The sequence below is a fragment of the Diorhabda carinulata genome, chromosome X (assembly GCF_026250575.1).
Source record: "Diorhabda carinulata isolate Delta chromosome X, icDioCari1.1, whole genome shotgun sequence".
In the NCBI taxonomy this organism is placed as follows: domain Eukaryota; kingdom Metazoa; phylum Arthropoda; class Insecta; order Coleoptera; family Chrysomelidae; genus Diorhabda; species Diorhabda carinulata.
The window spans coordinates 2,532,247-2,551,311 of NC_079472.1; the positions used below are offsets into that span (position 1 = coordinate 2,532,247).

Sequence of the window (19,065 nt, forward strand, 5' to 3'; positions counted from 1 at the left end):
GGGAGCGCCCTATGAAATCGCTTTTGTTTGTATTTCCATCGAGAAGATATTAAACTTTTGTAAAACCGTTGTAGATACACAATTTAATAAAAAGAAACATTAACTAATTAATATTTAACATTCTTTGTATGCTGCAACTGAGTTTATACCGTTGAAATCATAATAGAAATCAGTACAAAGTGGCTAAAGCTTCGTTACAAAACACATTTAATTTTACATAATAAAAAAACAGGTTTTGATTCAATAAAATCCAGATTTGCAGATGAAACACTAATTTTTATACAAAAATCAGTTAATTCTACAGCTGAAACACTTAATTTTACAATTGGAAAACCCTATTTAATAGTTTTCATCTCAACAATGTTATTTTTCATTATACTATAGATGAAACGCACAATTTTTAATAAGAAAACACTTTTAAATGATGGTTGTTTATTTTAGAGTACTGTTTTATACAAAAACAATCAATTTTGCAGTTAAAACACTGCATTTTGCAGGTGGAAGAATTGATTAATTATGTTCAAATTGATAAGTTTGATTAAATTTAAAGTACTAAATAGGAATAAAGCGTTTTAAGAAACGATACATTGAATTTTGCAGACGGAACAGTCAAATTTCTAAAACAATAAATTTTGCAGTTGGAATACTTAAGGTTGCATGCGGAACAATTAATTGGTGATGATTGAATTGAAAGTATTATTTATTTTCAAAAAATAATTGACAGCAATGAATTTCAAAAAGTATACAGTTGAAACAGTCAAAATTGGAACAATCAACTTAGCAGCTGTAACAACTACATTTTGCAGATGGAACAATTGATTTATGATTTTTGAAAATATTAGCAAGAAAAGTTATTTCTTCAGCTAGAATTTTTAGTGTTACTGTTGGAACAGTTGAAACAGCGAATTTTGCGGGTGAAACGGCTCATTTTGCATTTGTTATTATTCACTTTCAAACAATAAATGAAATTATTTTCAATGTTATAGTCAGAATATTTCATATTTCAACTGAAACGACTCATTTTACAATTGGAGCACTTCGTTTTGCAGGTGAAACAAAATATTTATGATGTTCAAATTTAAAATTATTAGTTTTAAAGTTGAAATATGCAATTTTATGATTGGGGCAGTTGGAATAATCAATATTGAAGTGGAAACATTCTGTTTCGTTGCCATATATCTGATTTTGCAGCTGGAACAATTGATTTTTGTTTAAATAGGAAATTTTTTCAATGTTTCAGATGGAACACTGTGTTTTATATGTAAAACATTCAATGTTGCAGTTGACTTTTCAATTAAAACAATAAATATTGCAGTTAAAAAATGTTACAGTTGAAATTTTTGATTAATTGACGATTTTAAAATATCCTATTTGAGATAACTTACCACTGATTTGATTGATTTGAAAGCTACTATTTGTTGGTATCAAGCTGTATCTGATGGCAGCGTTTTTTCCTATATCCGCGTCCGTGGCCGACACTTTTCCGACTAAAGTGCCTCTTCCTAAATTTTCCTCTATACTGAATTCGTACGAATCGTTTCCAAAAACTGGATCGTTATCATTAGCATCAAGGATTTCTAGTAGCACCTTTGTAGTGGTTGTTTCTGATGGAGTACCATTATCAGTTGCAGCAACTGAAAAAAAATACAACAATAGTTGGTAACAGAGAGTTTTATAAATTATTATTATTGCACTTACCGGTCAAAACGTATTTATCTTTTATTTCTCTATCTAAAGGAGCGCGCAGATAAATCCAACCGTTATTGGGAAAAATTCCGAAAGTTTCTTGATTATCAGTATCATGAGATGAATTCGAAGTTATAAGTCTGTACGTTATTCTTGCATTGTTTCCGCTATCGGCATCAATGGCTGTAAGCTGAAGTATCTACAATAATTAGAAAAATCAATAAATCTAGAATGATCGATATTCACTAATAATATATTAATTACCACAGTTTTTTAAAATAATTATCCCACAAACCCAAATAAATATTTTGAAATTATCTTCTTCTTTTTCTAATTATTTTAGATTGTTACTTTGGAACTAATTTGTTTGTTTATTAGTAACGCCTGGTATGTATGCAACTATTTATTCTCGTCAGTTGTTTATTATATTATTATTCAGTTAATTCGTAAACAAGTGCGGTTGGTAACCACAACGTTCATTATTTAAAATTAATAAATGTCGAAGTATTAATTTGTTTTCGCGTAAACATTAACAACAAACACGCCCACTCTATTTAGATTCAGACAACACTTTTTACATTCCAACACATCTAGACTTTTAGTTATTGTAAGAATTATCACGTTTCTTAACAATATATCAATTGTTTACTCACTTAATTGCTCTACCATTCCGTACTTTAATTGCCAGTATTTGAATTTAACGAATTGTAGGAACAAATACTTTGTAAAAAGATAAATATTCACAGGAGGGAAAAAGTTATATCCACCGCAATTGTATCTAAAGCTAAGAGTATTTGACAAATTTTGAAATAATATATACCTCCAATTTGACTTATAAAATTATTATAATAGTTTTTTAAAATTATTATAACATTTAAAATCAAGTTTTAAACTATTGGTTGTAACTTCCCGCTAAAACGCTTCTTACCAAAATGGCGGTAAATTGTTGATAGTAAATAGTGAGTTTGTAAACAGTTAACGGCTTTCCTTAGTGTTTTATTTGTTTTTGTGAAATAAACGTTGAAAAAATTAACAAATAATTGGTGTATAGTGCCCTGGGGCTAATAGTAACAACATGAAAACATATGAAAAACTACAACTTCAATTTATATTTGAGAAAATCACTTTGATGTAAGTACCTAAGAAGTGTCATAATCATATTTTAACTTTAGAATAAATATTATTACTATAATGAAATGAAAACAATTCAAGTTATCCTAATATCATAACTTTAAAGTGAAAAATGCCCACTGTAAAATATCTTTTATTGATTAAAAATCTACAGTATGAAACAAAAAAATAATAAAAAACTGTTATTTTTCGAGCTTTAATGCTTTTGTAATGTTGATTATATTCTCGTTTAATTCTCGTAAGTCATGTTTAAGCAAAAACTCTCACAACTTCACCATTTAATGAATATACTTTGGGGGCATTGAACTTGAATAAGATTATTAAACAAAGTTTACTAATAAAAAAAATCGTTTTATATGACCAATAAATTACATGTAGTCAGTTGTAATCAGAACCGATTACGGTCATAAATGCTTTGCGTTTTTCAAATTGACGAAAATTAGATGGTATTTCGAAACTGCGTGGAAAATACCACCTCCAACTAAGTTCCTGTATCTATACCTAATTATTTAATGGATAATTTTACGAATAATTATGCACGTGTGATTAACAAATAATTACTTCCTCCATAAAATATTTAATATATTATTTATTTATTATACAAACTATTCTATTAGATTTCTCAGTATAACCGTCACGCTATCAACACGCAACTTTTATAGGTTATGTACGCGATATCCCTATGTGTTTTGTATCTTCAGTTATATTTTTAGACTTTATCATTCAAAGGTTGAAGAAAAAATTTCATTTCAATAGTAACAAGGTCGTATTGATTTCGAAGAAGCTAAAAGCCAGGAAATTCTTAGCAAAACCTCTCATTATCCGCATATAAAAATTGTAATAAAAATAAAAAATAACATCGGCAACAATAGGCGTTAAGAAACAATAGACCATTGTTTGTTTTGCGGGATTTTAGTAGACTTATGTAAATTCGTGAAGTATCAGAGGGTATTTGCCTTATTATTTGGACGTTTTTTGATGCACCTACTTCGATATTAAATAATAGCTTTGTCATCGTCTTTTAATTTAATCTGCTGCAAGATAATCGTATCTGAATATACACAGAAAAAAATATAAAAATATTTAAAATTAATCTACTACTAATAACCATATATGTATACATATAAACTGGCAATATATGTAATCAAAGAACGTAGATTGTATGTATATTAAGTGAATGCGACAGTAAAAAGGAAATGTTACTAAGACAAATATTTTAAATAAAAAATCTTGAGAATGCTTATAATTATTTTTCTAACTATATATTTATGAAAATAGATAAACTAGAAACGGTGTAGATCTTCCATCACGTGACTAATACGTCAGCAGCAATATCTATATGAATCAAATCAAAATAGAGACAATCGTTGTGACTAACATTCCAAAGGTCGGTCTTTTACGAATTGGTAATTAGAAGAGAAAGTTTTTAATTGTTTGTATTTTATTTATATGGTTAACATCGACATATTTAACAAAGGTCTTTTGATAAAATTATCTATATACTGGGTGAATATGTTAAACAATCCAGAGAGCTGAGTTTTTGCAGGGTAACTTAGAAAGTAACGTAATTGGGTGTCTTGACGTTTCGGTAAATATGTTACCATAATCAGGGCAGCACACAAATAAAAATATCCGTAATAGAAATGAAATTTGAAAATATGTAGGTACTAGAAATTGAAATAACAAAGACGAATTTGACGAGTTCTAGCTGGAAACCAAAAATAATTTATGTCTAAATAGTACCCGGTACTTTACAGCAGCAATTATTAACAAACAAATAAAAAAATACGAAAGTTTTAATGATTTATTACTGCTGAGACCCTCAGTGAAGGTCCCTGAAGTGTCATAATTTACAAATTTAAAATCAGAATGACTAACCAACCTTCATTTTCTAGCAAACTTCTAAGGCCTCAACATTCAAAATGATAAACCCTATTTACCACTAATAAGTAGTCAAATAATAATTGTAATATTCCCGTCTCACGGAATATTAGTTATTATAAAATTTTACATACATTTTACATAGTTTAAAAAAATTATAACCGTGCGATTTAAATTGTATTTAAATTTTTTGTTTCGTTGTTTTTGTGTTTAATGCATAGTTTTAAGAAATAAAGGGCCCAAAATAGAAAAAATATGAAGTTTAATTAACATTTAAGAACACCACATAATTGATTCAATTAGAACCAATAAATGCATATTTTATTTTAGATTCTATTAAGTCTGCCCTGGTTATAGCCTCTTACAAGTTTTTTTTATATTTTTATAATGAAATTATTGTTTTTACAACACATCAAAATAAAAAAGTCTTTTTTGATTTATTCCTAATCCTTTTCACATAAAATTTGCAAAGGTTAACGTTCTTACTTGTCATCTGTCACCTTTCATTATCCAGAACATAGAACAATTGACGTGTAGTGTAGGTAATCGTTGGTCTCGTTTGTAAGAGAGACCAACCATTTAAATATTCTATGGTTCTAAAATATTTAATTGGATTCGTAATCTATTTACATGTATATTGCGACGATCCTGGATTAGTTACAAACTATTTCGTAATTGGAATTCTAGTATTTTAACGTTACAAATTATTATAGAGGTTTTTGTAAAAAAAATCTAGAGTCTTCCATGACGTGATTTGACAGAATAACTAACATTCCATCGAATAACGTCGTTTCTAATGAGTAATTGATTTAAAAACACAAAAAAAAAGTATAACAAATCGAACGTATGCTACTTTATATAAGTTTGACACGGTTGGATTCTTTCACTGCCGTACCGTGAACGCGGTAATTTTTTTTGCAACTCATTTCAAAAAAGAACCTACCTATTTAGAATTGTTTCCCATAAATAGAGGAAACATTTTTTTTTCTAGAAATTCGACGAGAAAAATAACAAAAATCCGGAATGATTGATGTGACGAGAATGAGGTTAGTAAAATATAAATAAAGAATAGATACCGTCTTTCCAATTATAAAATTATTATAAAGGAAACGGAAAACTATGAAATACCGTAAAGCGCGGCTGATTCCTATACAGGGGGTATATAAGAAGATACTCGGTCTTCGAATTTGTTTCACGTGTAACTTTACCTTGAAAAAAATGAGTGTATAATCAAAACTATACAAAATTTGAAGAATTTGATTACAAACTTCGATTATGTGTACAAAATTTGATAATGGAGCAGCTTTTACATATTGTGGCTGTTCCTCTACGTAGCAAAATCTGGTTGTTTCGTGTTAAAGGAAACTAGAAATTCAAACGTGATTTTCCGAAATTTCAGATGCTTACTTAGGTTTTTTCAAAATGCTGACGCTTAAACCAAGAATCATTCTCAAAGTACACTCGCCATCGAAATATCTACTTCGATTTGACGAAGTTAGGAACGAATTTGATGATAAAATTCCTTCAGAAGCAAATTGTGTTTAGCTGGTTTAACTAAGTCGAAAGATGTATACAGATTGGTGATTAGACACGTGTCGGAAGCATTGAGAGAAAAACACGTTTGATCTAAGTCATTTCATGAGAAAAGAAATTACTCGTTGAGTACCACATACGCTTAAGGGCTTCCACAAGTCAGAATTTAGGAAATCCGGCGAATATTCACCAACAAGGATATTAAGTACGCAGTTTTATTCGGAAGTAAGGATTAGTGAAAGGAATTAAGCTTGAGGATCAATAAACAGTTACAGCAAATTGGTACATGGAGGGATAGATATGGACCAGGAAACTACTACAGAACGTAAAACATGACGGATGACACTTAGCAAAGAAAAACAAACTTTTAATTAATATAACGCATGAAAACTTCGGAGTAGATGCAAAAAGAATTGGAAAATCAGTGGACGGAACAGGCATGAAGATTATTAGATAAAAACGATAAATTTACGTCCAAATAACAAAGGAGACCTTGAAGAGGATGATGCTTCGATGTAGACAGATCTGAAATACCGTACATAGTTGAAGGAATCCTGGGAAATACAGAGGTGGTCCAGAGAATAATGTTTGTATAGAGTAGAAGATTAGAAACTCAAATTTCTCTGTAGTATATCCAATTTGTTGATTATTCCGAAGGTTGATTGTAAAGCGTAGAGACAATAGAGTAGTTTTTAGTGGATAGTAGCATAAATTTTCACCCCCACAGATTAACTAGAGGGTTGTTTTCTTCTCTAACATTACCTGTTGAATTAGCTTCTTCAATTTTCCTTTTTTAGGTGTCTGAGGGCGATTCCGGTTCCTCGTGCACCTCTCCTATCAATTTTTCCATTCGAACTAATGTTTTTTCACTTTTATTTTCATTTTTTTCTTCTTCTTTATCAGTAAATTCAGTAATATCTTCGTTATGGTCGTAATCAATGAGTTTAAGAGACTCATGTGGCGAAATTTCGGTTTTTCAAATCACTTCATCTATCTGTATCCTGCCACGTCCTGTCTTTTCTTCCAGTTCTTTTTTTTTCTTATAATCTATAATCATCTTCAGCCTGCTTGTATTTTGAATCATCTTATCTTGAATACCATTCATCTTTATTACCACGTACATTTTTCCAGTTTGTGTCATAATTCTACTTCTACCTGCTTCTTGGTTACGTTTTCCATAATCTCTTTGATTATTTTTCCTTTATTTGTAAACAAATAATGTTCAATCTTCTATTCGTAGTGACTAAAACGTAAAAACTGTTCAACGTCCACTCTATTCTACAGATTGAACCATGTATACTTTCTGGTAAACGTAATATCCATACTAGTCTCCTGATTCGATCCCAGGTAATTTCTGGTAAAGGTAACAGTCATTTTACGTCCATACAAGTCTCCTGATTCGACAACGTGCGATTCCTGTTAATTTTTTGACCTTTTTTGGGATCTTTAAGCTTTGGAAACTTTTGTTTCAAAAGTGCATTGATGCAGATGAACCTGTCTAAATTTAAAACTTACCTGAGTATTAATTGCGAGCGATTCCAATATGCTCAAAGAATATTCGCTCCTTTCAAACACCGGAGCATTATCATTAACGTCTTGCACCTCAACCAATACAGTTAAGTTGGAAGATAGAGATGGAACACCGTTATCAGTAGCAGTTATCACCAAGCTGTGTCTTTGCGACGTTTCGTAATCCAAACGTCTGGTAATGGTTAAATCTCCGTTCTTGGTATCGACTTTAAATAAACCGCTGTAAGGATTGTTGATAATTTTGTAATTAACTATTCCATTACTTCCGGAATCTTTATCTTTGGCGTGGGCTGAATATAGAGGGGAACCTATTTCGACGTTTTCCGGTACCGAAATACGAACTATCGACGAATCGAATTCGGGAGCGTTGTCATTTACGTCTTCTATCTCTATATTCACCTAAAATAACAAATGAAAATGAAACAAATTAATTTAGAGCCACTATGTATAGTGTGTCAAAATGTATGACAATCACAGGTCTTGAAACGAGAGTAGAGGGAGTGGTTAATCTCACTGGATTACCAAGTAACTCCCCCATCCCTAGATAGCAGCGCCGCGCTTTCGAAAACTTAAAACCTGGACACTATGAGAACTACGTCGGTGTGTAGAAGTTGATCTCGGTTTCAAGACTGTAAGACCGCGATTACAGTTACTGTATAAATACCTGGGTGTGTCCGTATACTGGTGGTTCTCCACTGGTTGCTTGGACGTTCAATAGAACACTAGATTTGGTTTCGTGATCTAAATTTGACGCAGTAGTTATGACGCCCGTCAAACTATCTATGCTGAACAAACCGTCTGGATCCCCGGAGTAAATGGAATATCTCACGTTGGATCTGCCAACTGGAACAAAAAAAAATAATCATTTTTCTTCAAACGAGATTAGTATAATGTTTTTTAACCGGAACTTTAACAAAAAAAATTAAAATTCATTCGTGGAAGGTAAACCGCAGAAACTAAAACAGGCTAAAAGGACGATTGGATGCTAAATATAAAGAAGAGATTAAAAGCAAAACAAAAAATATTACAGATAACGACAAAAACAGTTTAAACAGCAAAGAAGAATAACGCAGAAGACGTATAGAGGCAGATAAACGAAAAGGAATTGAGATCGAAATACATCACTCAATAAGTCGAGTGAATGACACACAGATGGCACTGCCATTGTCGAATCCATCCAGCATTTCGATTAGTCAGGAAAAGTGACAACCATTTAAGTGATTAATGTCAAAACAATGGATTGATCCTAAACTTCTTGATGATTCTTGATAAAAAAATTCTGTACAAGCTCAGCAATGGCTTCAAAAGTGTTATCCGGACTCTGCTCCATCGAGAAGAATTATTTGTTTGCTGAATTTAACCGTGGTCGTACAGACACCGAGGATGGTGAACGTTCTGGTCGTCCAATTGAGATGATTACTCCAGAAAACATCATCAAAAAGTCCACAAATTGGTTATATCTACTCGTAAATTAAAATTGCATGATGTTGATGATGCAGAGCAGTGTTTGGCCATGCTTACACGTAATAAATCAGATTTTTGGATCGATATGTGACATTGGATGAAACATGGATCCATCACTTCAGTCTGGGATCATCATCTGAATGGACTTCATCCGGCGAACCAGGTCCGAAGCGTCCAAAGGCACAACAGTCAGCTGGGAATGTTATGGCTTCGGTATTTTGGGGTGCGCATGGAATATTGTTCATCTATTATCTCCAAAAGGGAGAGATAATCAATAGAGAATACTACATAGAGTTGTTGGATCGTTTGAATGCAAACATCAAGGACTGTTTCACCTAGACAATCCACCGATTCACAAGTCGATGACAACGAATTATCCTTCGAATTGCATCCTCAACCACCGTATAGTCCAGATTTGGAACGACGTATGAAACATGGGTCCATCACTTTACACCCGAAATAAAAACAATCGACTGAAAAGGGAGGACTTGGTTCGAAAGAAGGCAAAGACCGTTCTTTGGGATGCGCGTGGAATATTTTTCATTGACTAGATTGAAAAAGGAAACTGCGAGTATCACACGAACTCATGACGACGTTTCGGCGAAGAAACCAAGCAAAAACGGCCGCAGAATATTTTCTTTGTTAGGTCAGGTATTCCTGGGACCATCCTGGTACGAAGTCGAAACGTGGATTCTTAACAAAGCAGAGAAAGAGAATTTAGATATATGAGAAAGGAAAATACTCAGGAGGATAAAAGGAAATAGATTACATGTATAAATAAGAAAAATATTTGACGTGAAAGTCACCAGAACGAACTTCCTTAAGATGAAGTTGATATCGATCATTAAGTATTTAAAATAATTCTCGTTGACATCGCGCGCTTTCACCGAACGGAGCTCGACATCATTAACTCAAATTAATTATATTCAACGTTCTCCGCAACACAAAAAAACAATAAGCATTAAATATAAATACGGAGATAGAAGATAATGAAGCCTTCATACGTTACAAGATGACATTGATTCGTTCAATTAACGGCGATTGTTTCCCACACAAATTTAAAAGTTTCGTCGTTTGAATCGGATGCTCATTCGCATCGTCACCTTTGTTTGTCCAACTCGTAAATTCGCTTGTCTTCTTCTTTCTTGTCAATTCGACCTTGCCTTAATTAACTAGACTATGCAGAATGGAGGCCAAGACTTCTTTTTTAGAAATTCAGTCTCTACCAAGCAAGTAAGATGTTTTTTTTATAATATTCTGATTATATTTCGATACTCCGCGTTAATTTTTTTATTAATAAGAGAAAAAATTTATAGAAAAAGTAGATGTTACAATGTCGTAGGTTAGGTATTAATTTTTGATATATGGCAACACTGATTTGAATATGTCAAATCTGTCATTGCCATCATAAAGTTCGACATTGATCTTAATGGAGAATATTTTGACAATCAATGAAGACTTATAAAATTATAAGTATTTAATTAAAAATTAATCAATTTTTTTAAACATTCGCTCTGTACACCCAGAACGAACATAATACCCAAGCATACTAATTAAATCAAATAACGTGGTAATAAATAGCTTGATAGTTTTTTTTTGTGTTGCCAATTGTATAGGGCCTTATTAGCATTTAGGCAAAACGGATTCACGTTCATAAGATGACAAGTTCGGAAAGAAAGAACAACTGTGAAAAGGTACACAGGGACGGATTTCGATTTAAAAACCTCAATTTATTAACACATTTTCGTTAGCTGACTTTTTTGGATGATTAGATTCGCTGGAATTTCTTTGTTTTGCATGAGATTAAGAAAGATGGAGTTAGTGGACGAGATACGTAAGCGCGCAATGCTAGATCGATATGCAATCATCAACACATCTGTACATATTAAAGACGGGCAAAAAATTGCAAATTGAACTAAACAGCGAATAAAATATACTTCATATACACTGAAAAACAAGTTTTTTTATACATTTTTTTCTCATATTTTATTTTTTATGCTAAAAAAAGTTCCGATGTCCTTTGAGAAGCGCTTTGGCTTGAACTCTTTGATGTCGTTAGGCAGTTTTAAAAAACGGCCATGACTTATCAAAATTTTTAGGAAAGATAATATTGTTTTCCACGAAATTTTGCGCATCGTTAATAATTTTTGAATTGTTTTGATGAAAATACGATTTTTCCCCAAGTTGCGAAATTATTTTCTCACTTCAAGTCAGATTTTTTTATGAAAAACCAAAAAAAAGTTTTTTCAAGTACTGTAAAAAAAGGTTCTGTGAGTTTGATGTTTTTCACGAAAAACTGGCTTTTGGTTATTGTACGTTAACTTCCATTTCAGGATTTGACCTGACATAACCAATCAGCTCTCGGCAATCAAAAAAAAAAACCGCCTGAAAACCGACAATTTCACTCGCGAATAAGTCGAAAAGTATTGACTTTCATAAAAAACTTCATGGATCAAAAGTTGCGTAGAATTATCCAGTTTATCGATATCCGTAATTATTTTTTTATGAAAAATTGCATCCACCACCAGGGAGAAAACAATTCCTAGCTGGATTTTGTAATAGAGGACAAGTAAAACCTAGATCCAAATTTTATATTACAGATTATGAGCGTTTTCGTAGTGGGATTGTGGTAAAATTAAACACCAAAGTGTACTAACTCTAATATATTCCGAGCTTTCGAATACTTATTATTTATTTATAATCTGAGACCGAAATAATGGTTGCATCGTTAATAATTTTTGAATTGTTTTGATGAAAATACGATTTTTCCCCAAGTTGCGAAATTATTTTCTCACTTCAAGTCCGATTTTTTCATGAAAAACCAAAAAAAAAGTTTTTCCAAGTACTGTAAAAAAAAGGTTCTATGAGTTTGATGTTTTTCACGAAAAACTGGCTTTTGGTTATTGTACGTTATTGTACGTTAACTTCCATTGCACCAATCAGCTCTCGACAATAAAAAAAAACCCGTCAGAAAACGTGTTTTTTGTCAGAAAACCGACAATTTCACTCGCGAATAAGTCGAAAAGTATTGACTTTCATAAAAAATTTCATAGATCAAAAGTTGCGTAGAATTATCCAGTTTTATATTACAGATTATGAGTGTTTTCGTAGTGGGATTGTGGTAAAATTAAACACCAAAGTGTACTAACTCTAATATATTCCGAGCTTTCGAATACTTATTATTTATTTATAATCTGAGACCGAAATAATGGTTGCATCGTTAATAATTTTTGAATTGTTTTGATGAAAATACGATTTTTCCCCAAGTTGCGAAATTATTTTCTCACTTCAAGTCCGATTTTTTCATGAAAAACCAAAAAAAAAGTTTTTCCAAGTACTGTAAAAAAAAGGTTCTATGAGTTTGATGTTTTTCAAGAAAAACTGGCTTTTGGTTATTGTACGTTATTGTACGTTAACTTCCATTGCACCAATCAGCTCTCGACAATAAAAAAAACCCGTCAGAAAACGTGTTTTTTGCCAGAAAACCGACAATTTCACTCGCGAATAAGTCGAAAAGTATTGACTTTCATAAAAAATTTCATAGATCAAAGATCAATTTTATATTACAGATTATGAGCGTTTTCGTAGTGGGATTGTGGTAAAATTAAACACCAAAGTGTACTAACTCTAATATATTCCGAGCTTTCGAATACTTATTATTTATTCATAATCTGAAACCGAAATAATGGTCAAGTGCAACAAATTAGTTATTAAATTTTTTTTGAATCCGTACCTGAAGCGTCGAGGGGCAATTATTTTTACAGATGGCTATGTATGTCTGTGTGTGTATGTCTCGAACGACATTTCGGTAGTAAGTGAAGAGATGGCCATTGTATTCGAGAAGGGCCTTCGTTGCGTCCGGTAAACGCAATTCAATAGGAATGAATTTTTGGTAGACGATTGCGAAAATCAGTGGCTCTCAATAGGTTCCCACAAGACACCATCAATTCTAACACCGAAATTTATACGAAAATAATTTTTTTTTGTTATCTAAAATGAGGAGATTGAATGTAATGAAAACGTAGCCTAAGACCTAGTTGAAAGTATGTAATATCAATTTTAAAAGGAAAAACAGAAGAAACGCAATTACTTTGGGCCGTTTTATAGTTATTATGGTAGTAAAATTCACCATGAAGGTTACAATCACTATTAACACATCGAGAATTATGACGCCATTTATAAAACATAAATGACTTTTATATAAACTTGTTTCTCTTAAAATGCACCCAAACAATTAAAAATTGTCGTCTTATTCAACGTAAATGTTTTGGACAAAGTTGTTTTTCTGGAAATATGTTTTTAGAAATCCACATTCTATACTCCTAAACATTTTTGAGCTAATTTGAACATCTGGTTGATTAATAGGATAATTGGCCCCCAAGGAACGTTAATCACATGAAATTACCAAAAGTTTAAAACTTTTGACGACTCTAGACATTCTGTGAGTATTATCCAAGTGTTAGTGAATGCTGGTGGACAATCAGAGATGACGTGGTCTGCGGTTTCATCCTTCTCCACGCACCAGCTAAATCTGTGATACCTATAACATGGAGATGGTGTCCTAAATGACTTTGAATGGGCTCTAGGCCCATTGTAGATGTGATGATCCTGTTGATCTTCGTCGTTGTCCTTGTTGCCCCGCGCCCAAAGGAGCTAGATCTTGTAGCTATCACTCACCAGCTCTTGTAAGACTTTCTTATAATCCAGCTTAAATAGTTGGAAACAACAATAATAAAAACTTTTCGAGAAATTACCAAAGGTTTGACGTCACTAGACATTCGACGGGCCTTATCCAAGTGTTTGAACCGCGTCCGTGGGAATGCTGGACAATCACAGATGACGTGGTCTGCGGTTTCATCCTTCTCCACGCACCAGCTAAATCTGTGATACCTATAGCATGGAGATGGTGTCCTAAATGACTTTGAATGTGCTCTAGGCCCTTTGATAGATGTGTCCATCCTGGTGATCTTCATCGTTGTCGTTGTCCTTGTTGCCCCGCACCCAAAGGAGCTAGATCCTGTAGCTATCACTCACCAGTTCTTGTAAGACTTTCTCATAATCCAGTTTAAGTAGTTGGATAAAAACTTTTCGTGGGATTTCCTTGCGTACTATTTAGTTAATCCTAAGCTTTTTTCCCAGCCCTTTTGATCCTCCGTTCTTTTCTTATCCCATTCCATTTAATATTTAAATCTCAATTTTCTCTTTTCTTGCTTCGTGGTTTTCGTTTTTGTTTGTTTTTTGCTTCTAAACCTTTTGTTTTCTCCCATTCTTCGTAACATATCCAAACCATAATTTGGGTTTTACTTTCTTTGCCAAAAAGGTATTTTTGATACTTCCAAAGATACTTCTCATCGAAAATTATCGAATACACTAGAAGATGATGTGGTAAACTCTTGAATATCTGTAGCTGGTACACAAATGGAAACGTACATTCGAGCGGAAATTGTTTTGATTGGAAAATCATCATTACCAGTACTATTATAAGATTAGTTGACGAGAAAAAAGAAGATGAAATAGGTGAAGATGTTAGAGATAAAATGGTGGCTTTGAACAATCGAAATTTTACGAAAAAATGTCTTTTATGTGGAATATATTGAAAAGTTATTGGGAATAGTTGTTTAAAAACAATATTAATCTGGAGGAACAGATTATATGCATAAATTTAAGCCTCCATAATACTCATTCCTCCAAATTTTAATGTTTGACTTTCCAAAAAATCTATCCTGGAAATTTGATACCAAACAGATCCCCAAACTCCGAGATTAAGACCCCCAAAAACGCGTTTAACGCCTACAATGACGTCCCAAGGCTCTGAACTTCAAATCGAGATATTTCAAGGAAGATTTTTTTCATTTTCCTATTCTCAATATTTGTGATAATACATTTTTGGAAATACTTAATTATTTAGGCATCGAATAAGCCCAACAGACATTTCTGAAATTTCGACGAGTGTTTACCTATTACGACTTTGACCTTAATGTATTATTAAGGTCCATCAAATGTTTTTGTGTTGCTCTATGCTATGGAAGGTTGGATAAAATGAAAAGATATTAAGACGTGATAACAAACAACGAGAATTCTTTGAAATTATTAAAAAAAAAAAGGAAAACGGCATACTTAGAGTATGTAATTCAAAATACGAAATATCAATTTCTGCAACTGTTAATTGAAGATAAGAACAGCAGAGGAATCGCAAGGAATAGTGAAATAATGGAAAAAAATCGCTATTTTTTAATAAAAAAATATTTCTCGAAACTAATTTCCGTTAAATATCCCAGTTTTAGTGAATTTTTCGTTTGTAGCAACAACCTATTGAAAATCGCAGACCGGCTGTCACCGAACGAAGATTTATGGCCGTGGTGAAAAGTTGGTTTGTTGTTTGAAACCCCCAAAAGCTCACCAAACGGGTCGTCAGTGCTTGTCAAGCTTCGCGAAGAAGAAGGGGAGCGGAGCAGAAGAGACGGGGAAGTTGACAAGCGGCAAGTCACATTAAAAGCGATGCGGTTGTCTGCTACTTGCGTATTTTTGAAGAAGACTACCGATGAAATGTATTTGAAGATCGTTATCGATGATTTCGGAATACCTAATGGTCATGAGGAAGAATATTCGCGATAAATTTGCGGTATTCCATAAAATCGTAATATTTATAACGAGAAAAAACAATAATTATATTTTAATGAATAATTTTCTTTTAAAGGCACATGATTGTGTTGATTTAACCGCCGGTTGAGGCTAAATTTTATACACGAAATACAAACAACATTTTTTGTACAACGGTGAATATATTGCAACGATTTATCGAAGAAATCAAGCAAAAATTGTCACGTTTCATTAAGGAAAGCTACTTCAACCATTCTATCCGCCAGATTTAGACCCTTCGGATTATTATCCGTTGCCAGGCATGAAAAAATGACTCGGTGGTCAAAGAGGAGCTTTATCGAACTTATTGGACATCGTTGATCAACAACAACAACGTGAAACATCTTCGGGACTTTACTTTGGAAGTAATTTACTATCAGCAATTAATAATTAGTTATATTATAAATAAATCATTCAGAAAGTAATATTTCATGTTTATTTTGTGGATTATTTCGCTTCTTGACGCTGTTTGACACACTTACAACAATAAATTGAGGTGGACTTTGTACAAGTCTAAAATTACTGTAGAAAAAGTTGATGTAATTATTATAAAACCGTGAGGTGTTTTCTGTGGCCTTTTTTAACTAATTCTGCGTTTTGTAACCAATAGATCTCTCATCCTGATTCACAATTCCTTAAAAAGTTCTATCTTTTTTACTCTCATGCAAAGGATATAAGAAAAAACAACACCTGAATCCTCGCGACATTAATCAGGACAATCAGATATTTTTATCAAATCAATTACAAAAGTAGAAAATGCGTGCTGGAAAAATATTAAAACTTCATTCGCACATTAAAATTTTGCGAGTGGTACCTCGGATGCATTCAGGATGATCCGCAGCTCAAGAATTCCATTTTGTCGTCGGATGAAGCTGGATTCGACATAACTGCGTGTACTGATTCGACGAAAATCTTCACGTCTTCATTGAGGAAGAATTAAATTTGCCTGGAGTGTGTTTGTAGGTCCGTACCTTTTCGGGGCAAAATCATCTGGAACTACTCGAAGATTCACTTTGGCTAATGGACAATTTTAATGCAGAATGGAGTTTCGCTGCGGGTGAGGATTCGTTGAGTGACCCGCACGGTCATGTTACCTGATACCATGTGATTTGTTCCTGATTTCAAGGACGGCGTTTTTGCAAGAGGACCTCCGAAGAAGAATTTGAAACTCTTCGCGGAAAGTTTGATGTTTCTTTCCGTTGAGGAACGAATTTATGAGATGAACCTTTTTGAATTAAATTATTTGATGAATTTACTAATAAACAGGGTGGATTCTTTTTTGGACGGATTTTACGCTTCAGCATATTGAATTTAGGAACTTTAGAAGGTGATTTCCACGAACTACTAAATTATTGGGCTGATTTTTCGTTTGCTATATTTTAAGTATTTGTCCTGTCGTCCTATATATGTGACCATGATGGTATTTTTGTGTTTTCTAAAGGTCAACGCACTTTAAGAAAGTTATGTATATAAGATTTTTTCGTAATTTTATACTTTAGCGGTCCCATCGTTTTTTGGCTCTAGAAAATCGAAAAATCATCCGATTTTGATGAAATTTTTTTTTAAATCTTTGTTTTTATTGCGAATTTATGAAAAAAAATATCTCATCTGGAGATTTCATATAGTTTTACGACTTTAAATGCAATCAAAAACGCACTTCTTCGCATATAATCGTTAATAACTTTTTTACAAAGCATCAAACGTCGTTTATATATTTTTTTTGTTAATCTACACAAAAAAACGAGCATTTTGGAAAAAAATTTGAAAAAGATCATATTTTGTAAACATATAACTGGCGCAGTCATTCGGATTCGTGCGGTCGCGATTTTTTCCGCATATTGCGAAAAGAAAAGCCGGCTAAGTATTTCAATACAGAAGCACAAAATCTACGTACATCGACGGACAGGACTTCAATTACTAAATCAGAAAATTGAAGAAAAGAAAATGAATTCGAAGAAAGAAGAGGAACCATAGGACAGGATCTGAAAAATATCACCGCTATTTTTCATTCTTAGGGATAGAACAGTTACATGAAGAAAAATTTAGAATATTTTAAAAACTAATACGAATCATATTTTGTAAACATGTGTCAAAATTTATTTTAATATAAAAATAGGATCGTTGTGAATACTTGGTAATGAATTGCAGTTAATTCGCTTGTGAAATTAATTCTGCTCACTAATAAATTTTCTAAAATACATTTTCGGACATCGAAAATATAATTGGCGCAGTCATTCGGATTCGTGCGGTCACGATTTTTCAGTATTTCAATACTGAAGCAAGAAATCTACGTACATCGAGGGACAGGACAATTACCAAATCAGAAAATAAAAGAAAAAAAAAGAAGAAAACATTTAATACTGGACACTTGATTACAATAAGTGATTTTATGAATTTAAGAATGTTTTTGTTCATATAATTTTAATAATTATTTAATAAAAAAGTTACAAACGATTATATGTGAGAAAAGAGAAATTGTTATGATTTTTAATTATAAAAACATTATAAATCAACAATTTTGTATAAATTTTTTGTTTTTTTGTGTAGGTTATGAAAAAAAAATATAACAACTTCATTTGATTATTTGGAAAAAAGTTATCAACAATTATACGTGAATGAGTGCAATTTCATGAACATTTAAAGCCCTGAAATTAATATAAATTTTAAATTTTTTCTATTCCAATAATTTTTTGCGTAAAAACGAAGATTTAAAAAAAAAATTCATTGAAATCCGATGATTTTTCGATTTTTAAGAGCCAAAAAACCGCGAAATCATAAAATTACAGATTTTTTTATTATGAATTTTGAAAAAAACTATTAATTTTTTTGTTTTTATCAATTTTTTAAAAACTAAAGATAAGAATTTGGAAATTTTGTTTTATAATTTTATACACCAATCGAGTTCCTACAACTTCGATGTCATTTTTTTTACGACCAAACATGATTAATTTCTCACAAGCTTCTATGGAATTCATCAAAAAATAATTGGATTCCAATATCTTTCTTTTTACAGACATGATATCGCTTCTTAAAAATAATACAGTTTCCCTAATTTTCCTGTACTAATATTTCACAGTTCAATGACCCGGTTTCCGTATTTTTCGAAATACCTCGGTATATAAATAACCCAGGGTCGGATTAAGATTTATAAGGCCCGGGGCTAAAATAATGACGGGGGCCCCTTAAGGAATTTGAAAACCC

The 19,065-nt window shown here is 32.2% G+C and overlaps 1 protein-coding gene across 1 annotated transcript in view; it reads right to left on the reverse strand.

Annotated features, from left to right (window-relative positions):
* The window catches only part of LOC130901663 (protein dachsous), a 334,471-nt gene that overhangs the window by 16,907 nt on the left and 298,499 nt on the right, over positions 1–19,065 (reverse strand). Inside the window, exons 5-8 of the mRNA XM_057813187.1 lie at positions 8,426–8,604; positions 7,747–8,160; positions 1,699–1,885; positions 1,386–1,634 (exon numbers count right to left, since the gene is read on the reverse strand). Of these exons, the coding sequence (XP_057669170.1) occupies positions 1,386–1,634; positions 1,699–1,885; positions 7,747–8,160; positions 8,426–8,604 (1,029 nt within the window). The remainder of the gene's footprint in view (positions 1–1,385; positions 1,635–1,698; positions 1,886–7,746; positions 8,161–8,425; positions 8,605–19,065) is intronic.